The sequence below is a fragment of the Leguminivora glycinivorella genome, chromosome 6, assembly GCF_023078275.1.
Source record: "Leguminivora glycinivorella isolate SPB_JAAS2020 chromosome 6, LegGlyc_1.1, whole genome shotgun sequence".
NCBI lineage: Eukaryota > Metazoa > Arthropoda > Insecta > Lepidoptera > Tortricidae > Leguminivora > Leguminivora glycinivorella.
The window spans coordinates 19,252,505-19,269,596 of NC_062976.1; the positions used below are offsets into that span (position 1 = coordinate 19,252,505).

The 17,092-nt window shown below is 38.7% G+C and overlaps 2 protein-coding genes across 4 annotated transcripts in view; both read left to right on the forward strand.

Annotated features, from left to right (window-relative positions):
• LOC125226993 (probable G-protein coupled receptor 158) overlaps positions 1-2,819 on the forward strand; it is a 62,644-nt gene extending 59,825 nt beyond the window's left edge. For all 3 annotated transcript variants that reach the window (XM_048131185.1, XM_048131183.1, XM_048131184.1), the window contains one exon: positions 71-2,819. In XM_048131185.1, the coding sequence (XP_047987142.1) occupies positions 71-223 (153 nt within the window). In that variant the 3' untranslated portion in view covers positions 224-2,819. The remainder of the gene's footprint in view (positions 1-70) is intronic.
• A 4,858-nt stretch (positions 2,820-7,677) lies between these two features.
• LOC125227043 (cytosolic carboxypeptidase 6-like) lies at positions 7,678-16,955 on the forward strand. Its single transcript, XM_048131235.1, has 12 exons — positions 7,678-7,738; positions 8,364-8,611; positions 8,881-8,975; positions 10,429-10,645; positions 11,104-11,272; positions 11,353-11,420; positions 11,525-11,683; positions 12,058-12,149; positions 12,854-13,068; positions 14,214-14,424; positions 15,053-15,225; positions 16,258-16,955. The coding sequence occupies exons 1-12, from the start codon at positions 7,681-7,683 to the stop codon at positions 16,416-16,418; spliced, it is 1,866 nt and encodes a 621-aa protein (XP_047987192.1). The 5' UTR covers positions 7,678-7,680; the 3' UTR covers positions 16,419-16,955.
• The last annotated feature ends 137 nt before the right edge of the window (positions 16,956-17,092 follow it).

Below are 17,092 nucleotides of genomic sequence, written 5' to 3' on the forward strand. Positions count from 1 at the left end.
TCGTCAAAAGTCAACACGCTTCATCACCAATCAATGTCGACAGTTCTCTAACCTTTGGTGTTATATCCAGGCGTTGCAGGCGCGGCGCGGCGGCAAGGGCAAGGCCGGCGGCAGCGCCAGCGCCGTGGAGGCGAGCGAGGCCGGCGACGCGTCGCGCACGCCCGAGGACTCGGTGTGCTCCAACGAGGGCCCCTCGCACTACACCGACTGCGACCAGACGTGATCCCGCCGCCGCGACGGCTCGGCCAGTCGCGCCACGGCCAACGGCTACGGCGACCTGCTGGAGGTTTAGACTCGGGCTGCATCACCGTGTGTTGGTTCTGTTCGGACAATTATACTTGGTATTTCGATTATTAATAGTCTGCGTTTCGGCAGCTTATGAATGATTCTTCTCTCATTAACATTGGACTAAAATTGATGGGGTAAATATTACCAAAATATTTACCGACGCATTTTGTATGCGTTAATTGAAATTCTAATGAAATTGTAATGCTTTTGTCTAACACATTATAAGTAAAAGCTCATAAAATGAGCACGGCATGGCCCGTACATAAATGTTAGTAATGAATACTCCTATGTAAAAAACGCCCATTATAGTGAAATGGCATGCCTGTTGCGGTACTAGGTGTAATGGCTAATCGAGTAAGATCATGTAAGAAATATGGGAAAGTGGCCGTTAGTTTTCGTACGTGTTGCGTTTTTAGAGAAGTTTCTTCTTGTTCTACTAAAATAGATGAACCACTCGGATCTATCTTTTCCAGAGCAATAATTTGCCTAGTCCCTGACCAATGGTGTTACAGTAAATTAGTCTCTAAGATGCAGGGCACTCAACAAGAAAACTTCATATGCTATAACTATTCTCGAATTAGCGAAATGCAATGAAACATTAATTATTTAGAGCATTCAGTCCATAAACTGATTTTATTGGTTTGCTACTATTAAGAAATTGCGTGCCTTTAAGTGGATATCGAAATATGGATTCTTTTTCTACTGCTAACACATGGTGAAATGAGCAGAACAAGTGTAAGATCATTCATTTTCACAGAAAGTAAATAAGTACCTATATCAAACCGAAGCAATATAGGAAGTAGGGAAAACGTTCATAACTACGGTTTTTTTATCGCGTTTATTATTATAATGGTCCATGAAGCACAAGTAATACGAGTTTCCTTTTTAGTTACTCGTGTAGGTACAAACATAATAATACAATAGTTTTATAAGTTAATGTGATTCAAGACCAAACGCGAGACCGGTAAAGTAGATATTAATTAATGTATAGACACAAACATTCCAGTTGGGGGCTGATATATGAATTACGACCACTCGAAATTGTGTACTTCGTTCAATCTATCTCGTTTTCTGAAACAGTCATTTTGATATTTTCCACAGATTTGCCAGTGGTATAAACGGTAGCTCAATTTTTTTTTAAATCGGCCTCCTCTTCTATTCAGTAAGCGAATATTGTCAGCATCAACATCTTTTTCGAATTTTTTTAGGTTAAGAATGACATGACTTAAAATTTAATAAGACATGTAATTATAATTTAATGAACTGCTTATTTTCAAGTCCCATCAAAATGCTTAGCTATAACTGAAAATCTCGATCTTCTATATATATGAGTAAAATTTGTTTAATATATTGATAATATATTTGTTGTTGTACCTACTTAGACCTAATTTAAAGTAAATTTTCGTTGTATAAGTAAGTGTTGACTATTCGTTTGTAAAAAAGTGAACTTCCTACATAATAATAACAGCACTGCAGCATACTTACATAATCATTATTTGTCCTATATGGTGTCTATATTTATATATTTTCTGAATATCAAAAAATTACATTCATTGCATCTAAGTCGGAACCTTGAGGAGTATTTTAGATTTTAGAATATGATAGCAAAATGAACAATATGTATGCTCTAGAATGATATGAATCGGACATGTCTCTGTCAAAAATGACGATACTTCGAACACAATGTCTAATGTTTATACCTATTTGTCGTAAATATCCTAAAATGTATACCTACATATTAGGCCGTAAATAAATATGACAACATCGCGTTAAGATCATATTTGTAAAGTCTGAATACGCCTCTTTATAACATACCTAATGATATGTAAATATGCTGATAAGTGGGAACACATTAAAGATATGTATGTAATTTTGTTTCTTAGAAAATTAGGACTCTCGTGTCCAGTTGTTATTGTATTAAAACATTCTCTCTAAATTATATTGATGGGTAAAGAAAGGGCGCTAAGCACGATGTATTCCGTACATTGACCCGTCTATATCTATCTCTGTCGCGCGCGCAGTTATATTGAAGTTGCTTTCATATCGGTGGTCAATATTACTATGCACGGCTGCACGCACTACAATAATAAAATTAAGCGCGTGAACTACATAGAAACGGTTAAATATACGAAATTCTTAGTGTCAAGCGTTTCTTGTTTAATATATGGGTAGCGCGGGTGGTATATAACAATAGATACGTGTAAATATTAGAGTAAGTGTTCGACATTCAGCCCGATTCGAACTTTAATTTGTAAGAAATAAGCTCTAGATGCGATATGAATCGGATATGGCCAAATTTTTTGTTTGAAGAAATGTGGCTCTTTATATATCCGACCCATATCGAATGTAGAGATAATTTGCAATGCATATTAATGTTCGAATCGGGTAGATCACGTGTGCGAAGTCTGGCCGTTATTGTTTGTGTTCCGTTGAGCTTCGTTTCATGTTTGCGACGCGCGAGCGTATATTGTGATGCCGAGTAGTATTATATATCGATAATATATTATTTATTAATAAACCACATGTTCATATTTGGTGCTGTTTTATTTGTCTCGTTTAATATGATAATTAGCTGATATTTTTTACTTAATTCCTGTTTTCCGATAAAATCATCATCATCATCATCCTGTCCCGGCCTCCGCGACTGGATTTATGCTAGTGAGAGGGTCGACCACACTCATGACACTCACCCGTCAGCAACCATATGGATTATAGTTAATGACCGCAGGTGGTCGGCCCTTTAACTCATCTCGCTTGGCGTCAAGCTCCACTCGCCTCTGTTTTCGAAGGGATGCACTTCTGTTCAAAACTCAAAAATATTTTTATTCATTTAGGCCTAATTACAAGCTCTTATGAATAGTTACTTCTTACTCATTAACATGTCCTATCCTATCATATAATAGTTATTTGTTATACAAGGGGGCAAAGTTGTATTTTAACACACGAGAAGTAAAATACATTTGCACCCGAGTGTAACACAAAACTTTTCCCCTCACTATAGCGAGGAAACTACAACGCAAAAAATGCGTTTATCACTGCTTCCAGTAGTTCCACAGGTGGTAAATCATCTTTATTACTAGATTCACCTACTTTTATCAATTTTAAAGCAGTTAATTTGAATTTATTCAAGGTCAAATGACTTTACCCACTAGTGGATAAAATGCGTTTTTACCCACTGGTATTAAATGACAAAACACGTGTTTCCGAGCTAGTGAGGGGAAAAATAAATTACGTTTAATAAATTAGGACATTGACATGCCCTATCACAGGATAGGACAGGATATCATATATAGATCTAAAATATGATGTATATTAAAGTTCGAACCCGACCGCAGGCGCAGGCGACCCTACATTTTATTGACCTTTCTGTGTCCCGCGTAGCGGATCCTTATTACTTCTACGTCAAAGTAACTTGTAGCGCGCGTTCATTTTGTTTGTACCTACTGGAGAGCCTGGAGACCACACTACCTTCACTTTACTTAATCAGATCCTACCATATTTGTGTCTATCGTGATCTTGATTTTTAAGACAAAAATTAGATCGGGATACGATACGGATTTTTGATGTACCTATATTAAAATTAGTATGGCCGCTTATCCATGGCTGTTATGAACGCGTAGCACGTGCTACGCCGCGGACGTTGCCTAGCAACCGTTGCTCATATTTATGCGAATTTTTGTTTTTATTATAGCATAAATATGTCGCATGACGACTACCCATGGCAACGGCAGTCAAGTGAACTAAGGAAAAATGTAGCCGAAAAGCAAAATGCTTGTTGTTTTAATTTAGTTATTATAGAACGATACGGAATAGTAATGAAGTAGAATTACAGTGAGGTGCTTTGGTGAGAAGATCGTGACATTATCATGTCAGGTAAGTAAAAATTTGTACTCATGAAGTTTTAAGCATAAACACTTAAAGTACCAAATTTTTTGACAAAAAAATAAGAAATACAAAGTGTCTGTAAAAAAATACAAGGAGAGCTAGGTATGTTAGACTACATAAACAACAACATACAATCACGCCTGTATCCCATAAAGGGGTAGGCAGAACACATGAAACTACTAAAGCTTCAGTGCCACTCTTGGCAAATAAGGGGTTGAAAGAAAACGAAACTGTGACATTGCAGTGACAGGTTGCCAGCCTCTCGCCTACGCCACAATTTAACCCATATCCCACAGTCGCCTTCTACGACACCCACGGGAAGAAAGGAGGTGGTGAAATTCTTAACCCGTCACCACACAGGCAACAACACAGACTACATAAAATACCTATTTTTTCTACCGGATTATAGTTCATTACTTTCAAATTCTATTTCAATGTACCTATAGACCTAAACAAGCAAACGAAAAAAAAAACAAACGAGTAAAATAGGAAATGCATTCAGTGACACCTTCTAGGAATAATGTGGCGTTTAATCTTATGTTTAACCGTGCCTGCTAGAATTGTTCTACGAGACATGTGGTCTAGTAACACGACACTCAAGCATGCCACACGCCACCCGGTCTGTCGTACTTGACCCTTGTACCACATATGTGAGCCTAGAATATAGGTCTAAAGATTAGGAGAACAGTAAGCATCAATAATGTAAGGAGTGGGTTCAACAAAGAAGCAGAATTTTTTGTCAAAAATGGTTTATGCCGAAAGGAAACCGAATGGTCACATTTTCGTTCCATTCTAATTTAAATTACTGCGATATATACCTATTATGGTTTTCAGAACATATCTTGTACCATAAAGAAAATAAACAAACACACGTCCCGACTAATAGCGAGTGTAATGGAGGAAGCCTGCAAATGAAAAAAAAAATTGAAAAACCCCCGACCGCGACATAGTAGACCGATTTTTATTAAAAACATGGCTAAGAACACTCCCGACTAGCACAGCTTTCAGACAAAAAAAACTAAATCTAAATGGGTTCATCCATTCGGGAGCTACGATGCCACAGATAGAGACACACACACAGACAGACAAACAGACAGACGGACCGACGGACAGACAGACAGACAGACAGACACGTCAAACTTATAACACCCCGTCGTTTTTGCGTCGGGGGTTAAAAAATGGATTAAACATATTTTTTTAAGAGAAAACATTTCATTCAAAAAAACTGATTATATTAGTCGTTACCGACGATGGCAGTTCCAACCAGAAAAAAAAATTAAAATTTTGAAAAAACCCCCGACCGCGACCTAGTGGACCGATTTTCATGAAACATGGCTAAGAACACTCCCGACTAACTCAGCTTTCAGACAAAAAAACTAAATCAAAATCGGTTCATCCGTTCGAGAGCTACGATGCCACAGACAGACACACACACAGACAGACAGACAAACAGACAGACAGACAGACATACACACAGACAGACACGTCAAACTTATAACACCCCGTCGTTTTTGCGTCGGGGGTTAAAAAAAGAAGAGCGTAATTGTGTGGCGGCAATATTGGTAAATTATGTAATTTCACAGATCATAATTAAATATTAAATGCTTTAAAAACATTTAGTTAATTTGTGTGTACTGTGTACAATTAATAAGAACTTTTAAAAGAGATGGTATCTAAATATTTATTGCTGCCAACTGTACTTACCTACTAGTACATCGACCCCGGCAGTGTTGTATTGCATGAGTGCAAGGTGTTTGCGAATCAATTCGCGATAAATAGTTAACCTTTCAATCGTTAGCGATGGCGTGTCGCTGTGAACGACTCGTATCGTGGACTTACCGCCAATCTTATGGGGTAGTAAGTTTAAACTACGTGAGCTATACAGGTATACAGGGTAAATTGATTACAGGTCCCACTTTGTCGATTGAATAAAGCTTTATCAAAAATCAAACTGTGGGATTTTAAGTTTCGAAAAACTTAAATATGTAGGTTTATAAATACTATCAGCGTTTTGGACGTAAATTTTTCAAAGGTTTATATGTCTTACAATTTAATCAGCCAGGCCTATTTGCAGAGGCGTATTTTGAGGATGTTGACGGTTGGCCCTAGGGTAAGCACACCTAGTCTATAACTGCAGCACTGATATCAGAGTGTGTTTGAACAATATTACTATTTCATTATCTCGTAAATATGTCGTTGCCTATGCATGCACATATGTTGGCATAGAAAATTATGTAGTTAAGAGGGCTTTCGTGTTAAAAATAGTGAAATCGCAACCGAGCGCTCGATCATACCGTGTGTGGTATCAAATTAAAGGGCTTTGCGAGTAGTTTATAAATATATATCACATTATAGGACTTTTTCTACTTGGTCTAACAAAATATGAGAAAATGTCCAAAAGTGGTAATAATTGTACCGGTGAAGGCTCGTTTTCAAAAAATTGGCAAAAATCAATAATAGCAAATTATAATCACTTAGGCATAACAGCAATTTAAGTAAACTTTGCAGATTAATTTAGTACAAAACTTACTTCGATGTGATGTAGATTTTCAGAGAAATTGTCACTTAATTTTAGGTAATTTCTGAAAAAATTTGAATTCGCCTTAGGCTAGTTTACTCTTTTTCAAAAACTTAAAATAAAAATCTCTCTGAAATGATTGTGGTACAGGATATACGAATTATAAATTTACCCGTTTTAATATTCAAAATTGTCCAAATTTTACTAATAAGATCGACTGATTTAGCTCTATACGTGCGTTTTTCTAAACGTGCATTAGAGAAAAATTCATAATTAATTTAGTGAGTTAGTTTTCAAAAATCCAGTCTTATAAAAATCAAGATAATAAGATGCTCTAACTGGAACTTGAATTAAATAAATCTATTGGATAACGGTAAGCGTAGTATTTCACCGACTAAAACTATCAATTTTACATTATTTTGACGTTTTTTTTGAAAGTCGCAAATGGAGGTGGGCCGAATCGATATTTTTACGAAGCCTAGGTATACCTCTACTACCTACCTCCTGAAGACCAGACCCACCTTGAAAATGATGAAAGTTAGACTAGTCTGAACCAACGACGATTTAATACGGGACTGACAAGGCCATACAAAAAAGCGTACCCCTGAAATGTAGAGGCCTTTTCGATGGGAACTAGATGGCGCTGTTTCGCAGCCTAGAAGTAGCCAAAATCATATTTTCCCCAAATATTTTTACGTGTTTTTATGTTTTATAAGAACAAATGACACCTTTCTTTATTTTAATATCACATCAATACACATTTTGAAAAAAAAAATTTGTAGGCATCATCAGTGTAGTTATGATAGTATTTAATAGGTGGCGCTAAAAAATTGAGGTAAGATTCTTAGTATGAAGATTGTAAATCCTATATAAACATGCTTGGTCTGAACCTTTTTAAAATTTCGTAAATGGAGCAGCCTGTAGCATGTTAACAGGTAGGCGCCGGTTAGCCGGGAGCGGTTCTCACGGAAATACGATCAGTCCTAACCATGTCGTCGTACCCAAACGACCTGGAGCACACCTCCATATACAACAGGGACATTAACGGTATTCCTCATAAATATTGAACACGTTTCAGAAAGACAAATTAAATATAATAAATCAAAATAAGTATGCAAAGCAGAAACTAACTTAGATACAAAGCTAAAAAAATATTTTATTCTAAAAAAACCGCCGGTTGAAAAGGTGCTCATCCATCACACGTGCTGGATTACTAATGGTGCTCCCCAATAATGGACCACCATAAGTTGGATGAAGGACCCTAATGAATGAACCTAGAAATAAAGCGTTTATGATTTAAATAGTAAATAAATTATAAACTGAAATAGATACCATACACTAAAGAAAAAGCGATCAAGCCCACTGGTGGCGAAGCCGGGAAAATAATTTGATTTGTTCCCTACATCGATAGTAAATAAATTATTAAAAAAAACTATATTTATTCAAGTTACTACGGTGAACACTTACTTACATGAACGCCATGATTATTTCCATTAAGTAAAACACATAAAAACTTCCACTACTTAGGTACTTATTGTCCCTTATCGCCACTAAAGTTCGATGCCGAACTTTATGAATCATCTATGTATAAGTAGATAAGGAAGTAGGAGGGTTTGTCATCTCTCCGTGCAATTCCTCACGCAGAATGTAGTAAAACCTTCACATATCACAGACAGCGAAGAAAGCGACGGGGAGGGAGGCCTCGGCAACCTGAACCGGCTGATCGTGAGGCCTCCGGGCCACAGCGGCAAGGCCAAGCGAGGCCAGCTCTGCTTCGACGCAGCCTTCGAATGTGGAAACTTGGGCCGAGCGGACCACATCACGGAGCTTGAGTATGACCTCTTCGTGCGACCCGATACCTGCCGCCCGCGATCGCGGTTCTGGTATAACTTTACGGTGGAAAATGTGAAGCAGGATCAGGTTTGTCTTCTTGAAATTCTGGCTTTTCTTACATTTGTCAGTCTAGTTTAGTTTTTAGAATGGATACTGTTAACCAAGACCATTTCTTTTTCTTGAATTCATGAAATTCTGTACACTCGCAGGTCACATACCATCAGTTTTGCGCATCTTAATTACCAATTGCAATCGTAACTTCATACTTTAGCACACAACATCTCGACCTCCTTCCTCCTACTTCTCCAGATTTCTTCTTTTAGACATAATTATAAATACCCTATATGCTATTTCAGAGAGTAATCTTCAACATAGTCAACTTAGGCAAAGAAAGAACCTTATACAACGGCGAAATGACACCGCTAGTCCGCTCAACCTCGCGTCCAAAATGGTAAGTTTACTACGCTAGGCAACATAAGTTGGCGTGCAAGTTACTGGATGCAATTATTTCCGTATCTACGTGACGTGACTTACACACGGTACGTTCAAGCTCGACACTTTGATTGTGCTGCGCCGCGTTCCGATCGTAATCAAGTCGACCATGCATGTATGCTGAAGTTAATAGCTGATATTATAGATACCTAAACGTACTCAGAAAACATATAGTATAAGTGCATTCCAATACATAACGTAGATGTACTGTTTAGAAACAAATCACAATCAACGAAAAAAAAGTTTTCTGCCTTTGCAATCAGCTTTTTTTCCACAATTGCTGAATATCGAAATATTTTTGTAACATACATATTAGGAAAAGCAAACAAATCATAAAGAAGACTACAGTCAAAATAATATAATGTACCTAAGACTGTATCGTTAAGTATGAGGACAACTTTGAGTAGCCGTATTTATTTGCTATTATATTTTTTTCTTAAAACAAGACATAGGCTTAATAAGGCACATAATAAGGTTCACATTTTGTCCTAGAAACTCGACGTAAAGCAAGTGGTTTAGACAGTATTGACTTAATCCTCCCGAGTAACAATTACGATTCCGGACAAATGCTACTAGAAAATTCACAAAGTGCGTAAAAAACGATACGATTGCGAAAAAAAATTGTACTGTGTGAACCTCAACGACATATGATCCACAAAGCAGAATATCTGGACATAGTCTAGCCATAGTTATTTTTAAGAAATAAAGTTCAGGATCTGTGTATGGCGGCCATTTAGAGAATGTGGCATGGTGCTTCCTCTAACTCCGACTTTGATGTCGAATTTAACTATCATACACTGTTTATATCGATTTGGTTTAGGCACTGTTCAAACACCGTGAATGTCAATTAGACTTTGGCCTATGGCTAATTTTTTTTATCTGTTTCTCTCATCCTGCTTGCATCAAAAATTTACGACAATCCGGAACGTTGCTCAAAATAGCGTTTTTTTTAATTATATAAATTCACCGCATTTATTCTGCAAGTACCCAATTGAAAAACCATGAAGAGGACTCTTAAAGGATATATTTTGGCAGCATATTAACCTTTGTTTGTTGAAATCGTGCAAACAGTCATTGAAATATTCTCAAATTAAGCCAGATAGGGGTTGTCCGAAATTTATTTGCTAGACCTTAATGAAAGTACCATAAAGTCTCTAAAATAAAATAAAAATTAGACTTTCTTATATCAAATAGTGCTTATACCAATACCTTCAGATCATACTCTCGGAACATAATAATATAAAATTATGCACATGTCAACATTTAGACGAGGTTTGTTTTGTCCTTATACTTATCGATACAGTCTACATTAAGTCCATGTCGGCCTCTTGGGGTTTCTAATCTCAATAAAAGTAACTTATGTTAGTGACTTTGTATCTACATTTTATTTAGATCGTATTTTTCTATGCCAGGCAACGCATTCCCCGTCGCTTCATCTTCTACCACAAGTCTCCCGTGCACCGCGGGCGGCGGGTACTGAGCCTCGCCTTCGGCTTTGATCGCGAGGAAGACGTCTACCACTTCACAGCGGCCGTGCCGTATTCCTACTCAAGGCTGCAGAAGTATCTCACGTTGTGGGAAAAACGCGCGCAGACGTTTGCTGCTAGGGAGTGCATTGCGCAAACCACGGTGAGATCCCAAGGCCTAAGACGTTTGTTTCAGGGCCCACGTCTGTAAGTACCTCTTCACAGCGGCCGTGCCGTATTCTCGAAGCTGTAGAAGTATCTCACGCTGTGGGAAAAACGCGCGCAGACGTTTGCTGCTAGGGAATGCATTGCGCAACCTATCACGGTGAGAATTCAAGGTCTATATGACTTTTGCAACTTCAGGACTGTTGTGCCGTACTCCTACTCGAAACTGCAGAACTATCTTACCTCACACTGTGGGTGAAGCGCGCCTAGACGTCGCTATGGTCTCAAGAGTTTTTCCAATAGCACCGTAACACAATTGCAATGGCAAGTCAAGCTTCTTGCTCTGGCTTGAGTTTGGAGTTTTGACATAATTGTCTGTTATCTGAATTTCCAACAATGTTCAAAAACTGCGATCCTTACGAAATATCTTGATATTTTTCTTAAACATCCTTTCAGCAAAAACGCAAGGTAGACCTCATCACCATAGGGGACCTGGTGGTCCAGGATCGGGAGACGCGGGAAGAGTCCGCAGTGAAAGGCAATAAGGGCGTTCCGAAGAAGCGCGTCGTGCTCATCCTTGCGCGTACGCATGGCGGCGAACCGCCGGCGTCTTTCATCTGCCAAGGTACTCCACAACTTCCACAAGTCCTAAGATTTTTGCTATGAAGTCGAATAGTTTTTAACCTATGTTTTATTTTCTTACAGGCATCCTTGATTATTTTTTAACTTCGTCGGAAAAGGCTTTAGCGCTCCGCAGCAACGTAGCTATTCAGGTAGATAATAAAAGACTAAGTAATTGCAGTTGAGTTTCTCTGAAATAAATTGTCAGTCAGTGTCATCCTGTTCCTTAATTATTTAATTTATTAACATTTAATAGGTAGTGCCAATGTTGAATCCCGACGGCGTGTTCTTGGGCAACCAGCGCTCAGACCTGCTGGGCGCTGACCTCAATCGTAGCTGGGTCACAGCTACCACCTTCGCGCACCCTGCCGCCGTGGCGATCAACGACCTCGTGTCCAAGCTCGTTGCTGAAAAGGTGACATAAAAAAGCGCACCTCGTTGCTGTGGACGTGCTCATCAAGGATCGCGTCCACTGCAATAGGTACCGTTGCTTCTTAGAATTAGGTAATAGGTACTCGTTGTGGATATCTTACACTTATCCATACTACTTAATCTTATAAATGGGAAAGTGTGTGTGTCTGTTTGTTTTGTCTTTCACGGCAAGACGGAGCGACGATTGACGTGATTTTTTAGGTGGAGATAGTTGAAGGGATGGAGAGTGACATAGGCTACTTTTTGTCTCTTTTTAACGCAAGCGAAGCCGTGGGGAAAAGCTAGTACTTACTTTATAAACCGTAGGTAGGTAATAGTTTAATTGAGAATGAGATTATCAACTGTTTCTGTTTTTAGTCTTTGCAACTGGATTTTATAATCGACTTGCACGCGGACATAAGCTTTGAAGGAGTCTTCGTTAGAGGGAACTCATATGATGACGTCTACAGGTGAGTGATAAAATAACGAGAGTTTAACAACTCTTTCTTTGGGTTTAAAACATATTTCAGTATGCTCATTAAATATAAAGAGCCCTTCAGAAGATAATTAACAATTACTTAGGCCCACATGCGCCAACCACTTAACTCAGGGTTAGTGGACTGTCATCTGTCAAATTCCATATAAAATGGTGGGTTAACCCCCGGATTAACTCTCCATTTTCGTTGGTGCAAGTAGCCCTTAGCGTAGTAAACTTACCATTTTGGACGCGAGGTTGAGCGGACTAGCGGTGTCATTTCGCCGTTGTATAAGGTTCTTTCTTTGCCTAAGTTGACTATGTTGAAGATTACTCTCTGAAATAGCATATAGGGTATTTATAATTATGTCTAAAAGAAGAAATCTGGAGAAGTAGGAGGAAGGAGGTCGAGATGTTGTGTGCTAAAGTATGAAGTTACGATTGCAATTGGTAATTAAGATGCGCAAAACTGATGGTATGTGACCTGCGAGTGTACAGAATTTCATGAATTCAAGAAAAAGAAATGGGTCTTGGTTAACAGTATCCATTCTAAAAACTAAACTAGACTGACAAATGTAAGAAAAGCCAGAATTTCAAGAAGACGAGAGAGTTATATACGTATACTTATACCAATATTATATCAAAAGTATCAACCACGAGGTTCAAGTTTACTGCAAATCGTTTGACGACACTTTCTAGGTTTGAACGTCACGCCGTCCTTCCAAAGTTCCTGGCGTCCCGTGTAGAAGCCTGGCGTCCCGAGGCATGTCTGTACAACACGGACCCACTGGCCGCCGGCACGGCGCGCCGGGCCCTGCCGGAAGGCGCCGTGGACGCGTACACGTTGCTTGTGTCGCTGGGAGGCCGCCGACTCACTCCCAAGGGACCTTACATACATTATACTGAAGATGCTTGTATCCTTTACTATATTTTATATTTAATCCATACTAATTTATAAATAGGAAAGTGTGTGTCTGTTTGTTTGTCCGTCTTTCACGGCAACACGGAGCGACGAATTGACGTGATTTTTTAAGTGGAGATAGTTGAGGGAATGGAGAGTGACATAGGCTACTTTTTGTCTCTTTCTAACGCGAGCGAAGCCGCGGGCAAAAGTTAGTTTACTATAATCAACTATAATGTACTGCACGTATCGTGGAAATAGGTCTACTACTAGCGCCATCTAGTTATGATTAATTATAAGTATCTGAATAATATGCCAATTTATTATACAAGATGGGGCCTGAAATAAACAAAAAGTTAAACTGTAGGCTTACTCCTTAAACTGACCAACATTTGTTCAGCGACATAAAAAAATTATGAAGTCTTTACTGTTTTAATTTTCATACACAATAAACATTAGATTCCATGTACGCCATTATTATTGTCATTGACGTTGTCACTTATATTTGACAGAATTTGCAATTTCGAAATACATTACCTCTCAAAGAGTGTTGAATCCACGTTGGATCACTTGTTACCTCTTAGGAAAAACTTTTAAGGGTGATAAAAATCAAAATACAAGTTATTTTTAAAAGTTGCTGAACAAATTTCGGTCAGTATATGGAATATAGTCTACAGTTTGATTTTATGCTTTTGTTCAGGGCCCACCCGGTATTCTTATTTAGACAACTGAATTAAACAAAGTTTGTGTACTTCAAATACCACTAATTCAGACCTATGCTTAATACCGTTATTGTTGATATACCTAATATGAAATTTTATTTCAATATTTACAAATTATTTATTAGGATGAAATTCAGTCGATTTTTAAAGCAGACAGTTCAGGTTCACTGCCGACATCTAGTATAATTATTTTGTACTATACCTATTTATTCAAACCAAATTCAAACGCATGGTGTTTTGTAGGCAAATATGAAAACCAAAATCAGTAGATATTACTTTTAAACTAAAGGGGACATTATGTTTAAATTATTATTTATAACTTACACTATCTGAGTATTATTACATTTTTACATTGGATTGAAGTTTATGCCCAAAAATCGATACTACTAGCGCCATCTCGTTTCATAATAGTCAACTAAGCGACAAAGCACAACAGATGCAAAAATCGGGCGATCGATAGTGAAGGCGCTTTGCGATTACTATCGCCACATCGGCGTCATCCCGCCGCGGCAAGGGGCTCCGACGAAGAAGAAAGACAGCCGCGGCCGACGACGGCGTCGGCGCCCCGCCACGGACAGAGACAGGCCAGTCCGCCATACGTGGTCTCCAGTCCCACATGACCACTTACCGCACATACATAACAAGATGTAGGATTTATGCACTAACATATTGACTTTTATAGCACTAATTTACTGTCTTTTACAATTTACTACACAGCTGCAATACTCGTGTGATTTGACACCCATTCATAAGGACACGAGGTCAAAGCGCAAGGATGGACTTATGATTGTGACACACCTACACGTACCAACTGCACCAGCAAGTATTTACATTTTACGTAAAATAATACATATTGACTAATTTTTGGATAAAAACATACATCTATTTATATATTGATCTTCTAGACATCAATTTGAATAGATGTAGGTAAAGTAATCATAACCCTATGTGGTTGGCACTGTTGGCAGGCTGAAGATGGCCCCACTAGCGTAGATTTCCTGGCAATCCCCTATAGTTTTGTCCAATTTAATTTCAAGTGTTATGCCTCATCTAATAAATCGCAACTTTCTTTAACTAGAGCCAGATAAACCTACACTAGCGCCATATATGGAATATCTCATTTCAACCATTTCAAAGAGATTTTTTTCTATATTACTAAACCGTCTGTCACCAAATTTATTGGTATGGGGATTTCCATAGACTGCTGCGTGACGTTGATGAGTCTGTTACCCGTGGTGCAACTGGCTCTTATTGAAGTTGTGTTCGTGGCGACAGGTCGCCTAGTTCGAGTCCCGAGCGGCGTGTATTAGCCGCGCGGGTGCTGTCGCCTCCGCTGCCACCGGCGTCGCCGCCGCCGACCCGGGCCCTGCCACCGCGCTCGACTCGTCTTCGCCGCGTTAAGCCCCGGATAGAGCCCGATTTGGACCCGCTGCTGCCTCTTATCACAGGTTATTTACAGGTTATCTGGTGTGTTAAGCCATAAGGGGGTTCTGATGGTGCCATAAATATTCAGCAGGAGCTTCAAAGATGTATATTGAGGACCCAAGGGACTGTAAGAAGCGACCAACATTTCTTTAACTTGATAATACATATCACGAAAGGTGTTTCAAGATTGACGTTGTTTTAATCTATCTTTGTTTCAACGCACTTTAGTATCCCCTACGTGTAACAATATAACTAAAAAATACATACTAGAACTTTTGTTTCTTTACATGATCGATCATAATTTATTTTCAAAGAAATCGAACGGTTTCTTCATAGGCTAAGTAAGTGTCACATGTATGTCGATAGATGGCGCTAGTAGTACCAAGTTTCAAGTGTTCTCAGCTTTACCATTAATGTGTATTACGTAAATAAAGCCAAGCGTAACGTTGTATAACGCTTCATTGCGAAACTTAGACCGTAACCTTGCCCTTTATATGAAAGCCATACAAAGTTAGGCAACTTGAACACATTGTTCAATCTGGCGACCCGACCGTGCAACGTGACATATGGCACGCGGAGAAAGGTTTGCAAAACTGTGTTGTGTCAACTTTTAGCGTTGTCTAATTATTTAGAATGGTCATGGACATTCTTGTCGTATACCTACTTTTGTACTTGATCTCGTTAGGTATCATACATTTCTGTCGCTTTCTAATAAAGACGGTGCAGCAGACATGACGTTACTGAAGATGTGAACTAACTTTGATCTAATCTGGATTTGGCTATAATAATTAATGTAATAATACGAGCCATTTTTATCATAACAGAAGAAAAGGTGTCTACATTTTTTTACAAGGTTTTGTTGCTTTCGTTCCGCTATTTACTGTTACCTATTTCAATCTATTTATAGCATTTTATAAAATGGGCACGAATAATAAAATGTACTTTTTTCTCCTCACAGGATAGAAATTCATGATCTAAGTGTATATATATATATTGTCTGGTATTCAATTATGAATGGTCCAGATTAACAGTACAACAACAGGTTATGATTACAGGAACAGCAGTTCGTACGCCCCGACTCTCCGTGGTAAATCTCAGTGCCATCGTCCGCACACCGACTGGCCGCGAGCCTCGCAGACTCGCGCGGCCGCCCCGACCGGCGCACCCGAGGTTTACCAGCGATGAATACGACACACATGACTCTGACTCGGCGTGAGACTAGTAGACTACCTGTGCACTTGGCCGTGGTGAACTTGAGTAACATCGTACGTACATCGCATGTACGCCGATCGGCAGCCACGCCTCTTGCACCAGAGTTTTACCAGTCTACAAAGTTCTCAATTTTTACCATTTCCTTTTCTATTAGCTAAAGAAAGGCTCGATTTACTATTCAGAACAACGTATTAATCTTGATTAGAATCAAGCGTTTTTGGCTTCATCTTGGAAAAAAATTGTTTTGCATCACTTGAGTACCAAATTTAACATTTTCAGAATGGAGTACAAGACTCGTGAATAATGAATAAGATCACATGAAATGCATGTACCTATGCATAAATTGTTTCTATTCTAGCTAAAGAGTGACGTCGGTTTTAAAAGTTTTTATAAAATTAATATACCTACAGGTAAATAAGGACATTTGAAAGTTACCCAATATGAAACCGAAGCCGAAAATGCTTGTTTTAAACGCGAAACTTTAATATCTCTTCCTAAGTATGCTATTAGACGTCGTAGAAAAAAACTGGCTGTGCAATTTAAACGTTTTCACTTTATTCCTCTAATAGCACCTATTCTCTACAAATTTTCTATTTCCCCATTCGTGCCTTATGTCGTGTAGCATAATGCCCCTCTCCAGTTCGTATCGTGTACTAATAAACCAATAAAACAAATACA

Bases quoted from the DNA above. Each gene is read 5' to 3' on its own strand.
- LOC125227043 (XM_048131235.1), top strand. From the start codon at position 7,681: ATGTCGTCGTACCCAAACGACCTGGAGCACACCTCCATATACAACAGG. The intron at 7,739-8,363 runs GTATTCCTCATA...CACATATCACAG, and splicing joins ATACAACAGGGACATTAACG to ACAGCGAAGAAAGCGACGGG. The intron at 11,421-11,524 runs GTAGATAATAAA...AACATTTAATAG, and splicing joins GCAGCAACGTAGCTATTCAG to GTAGTGCCAATGTTGAATCC.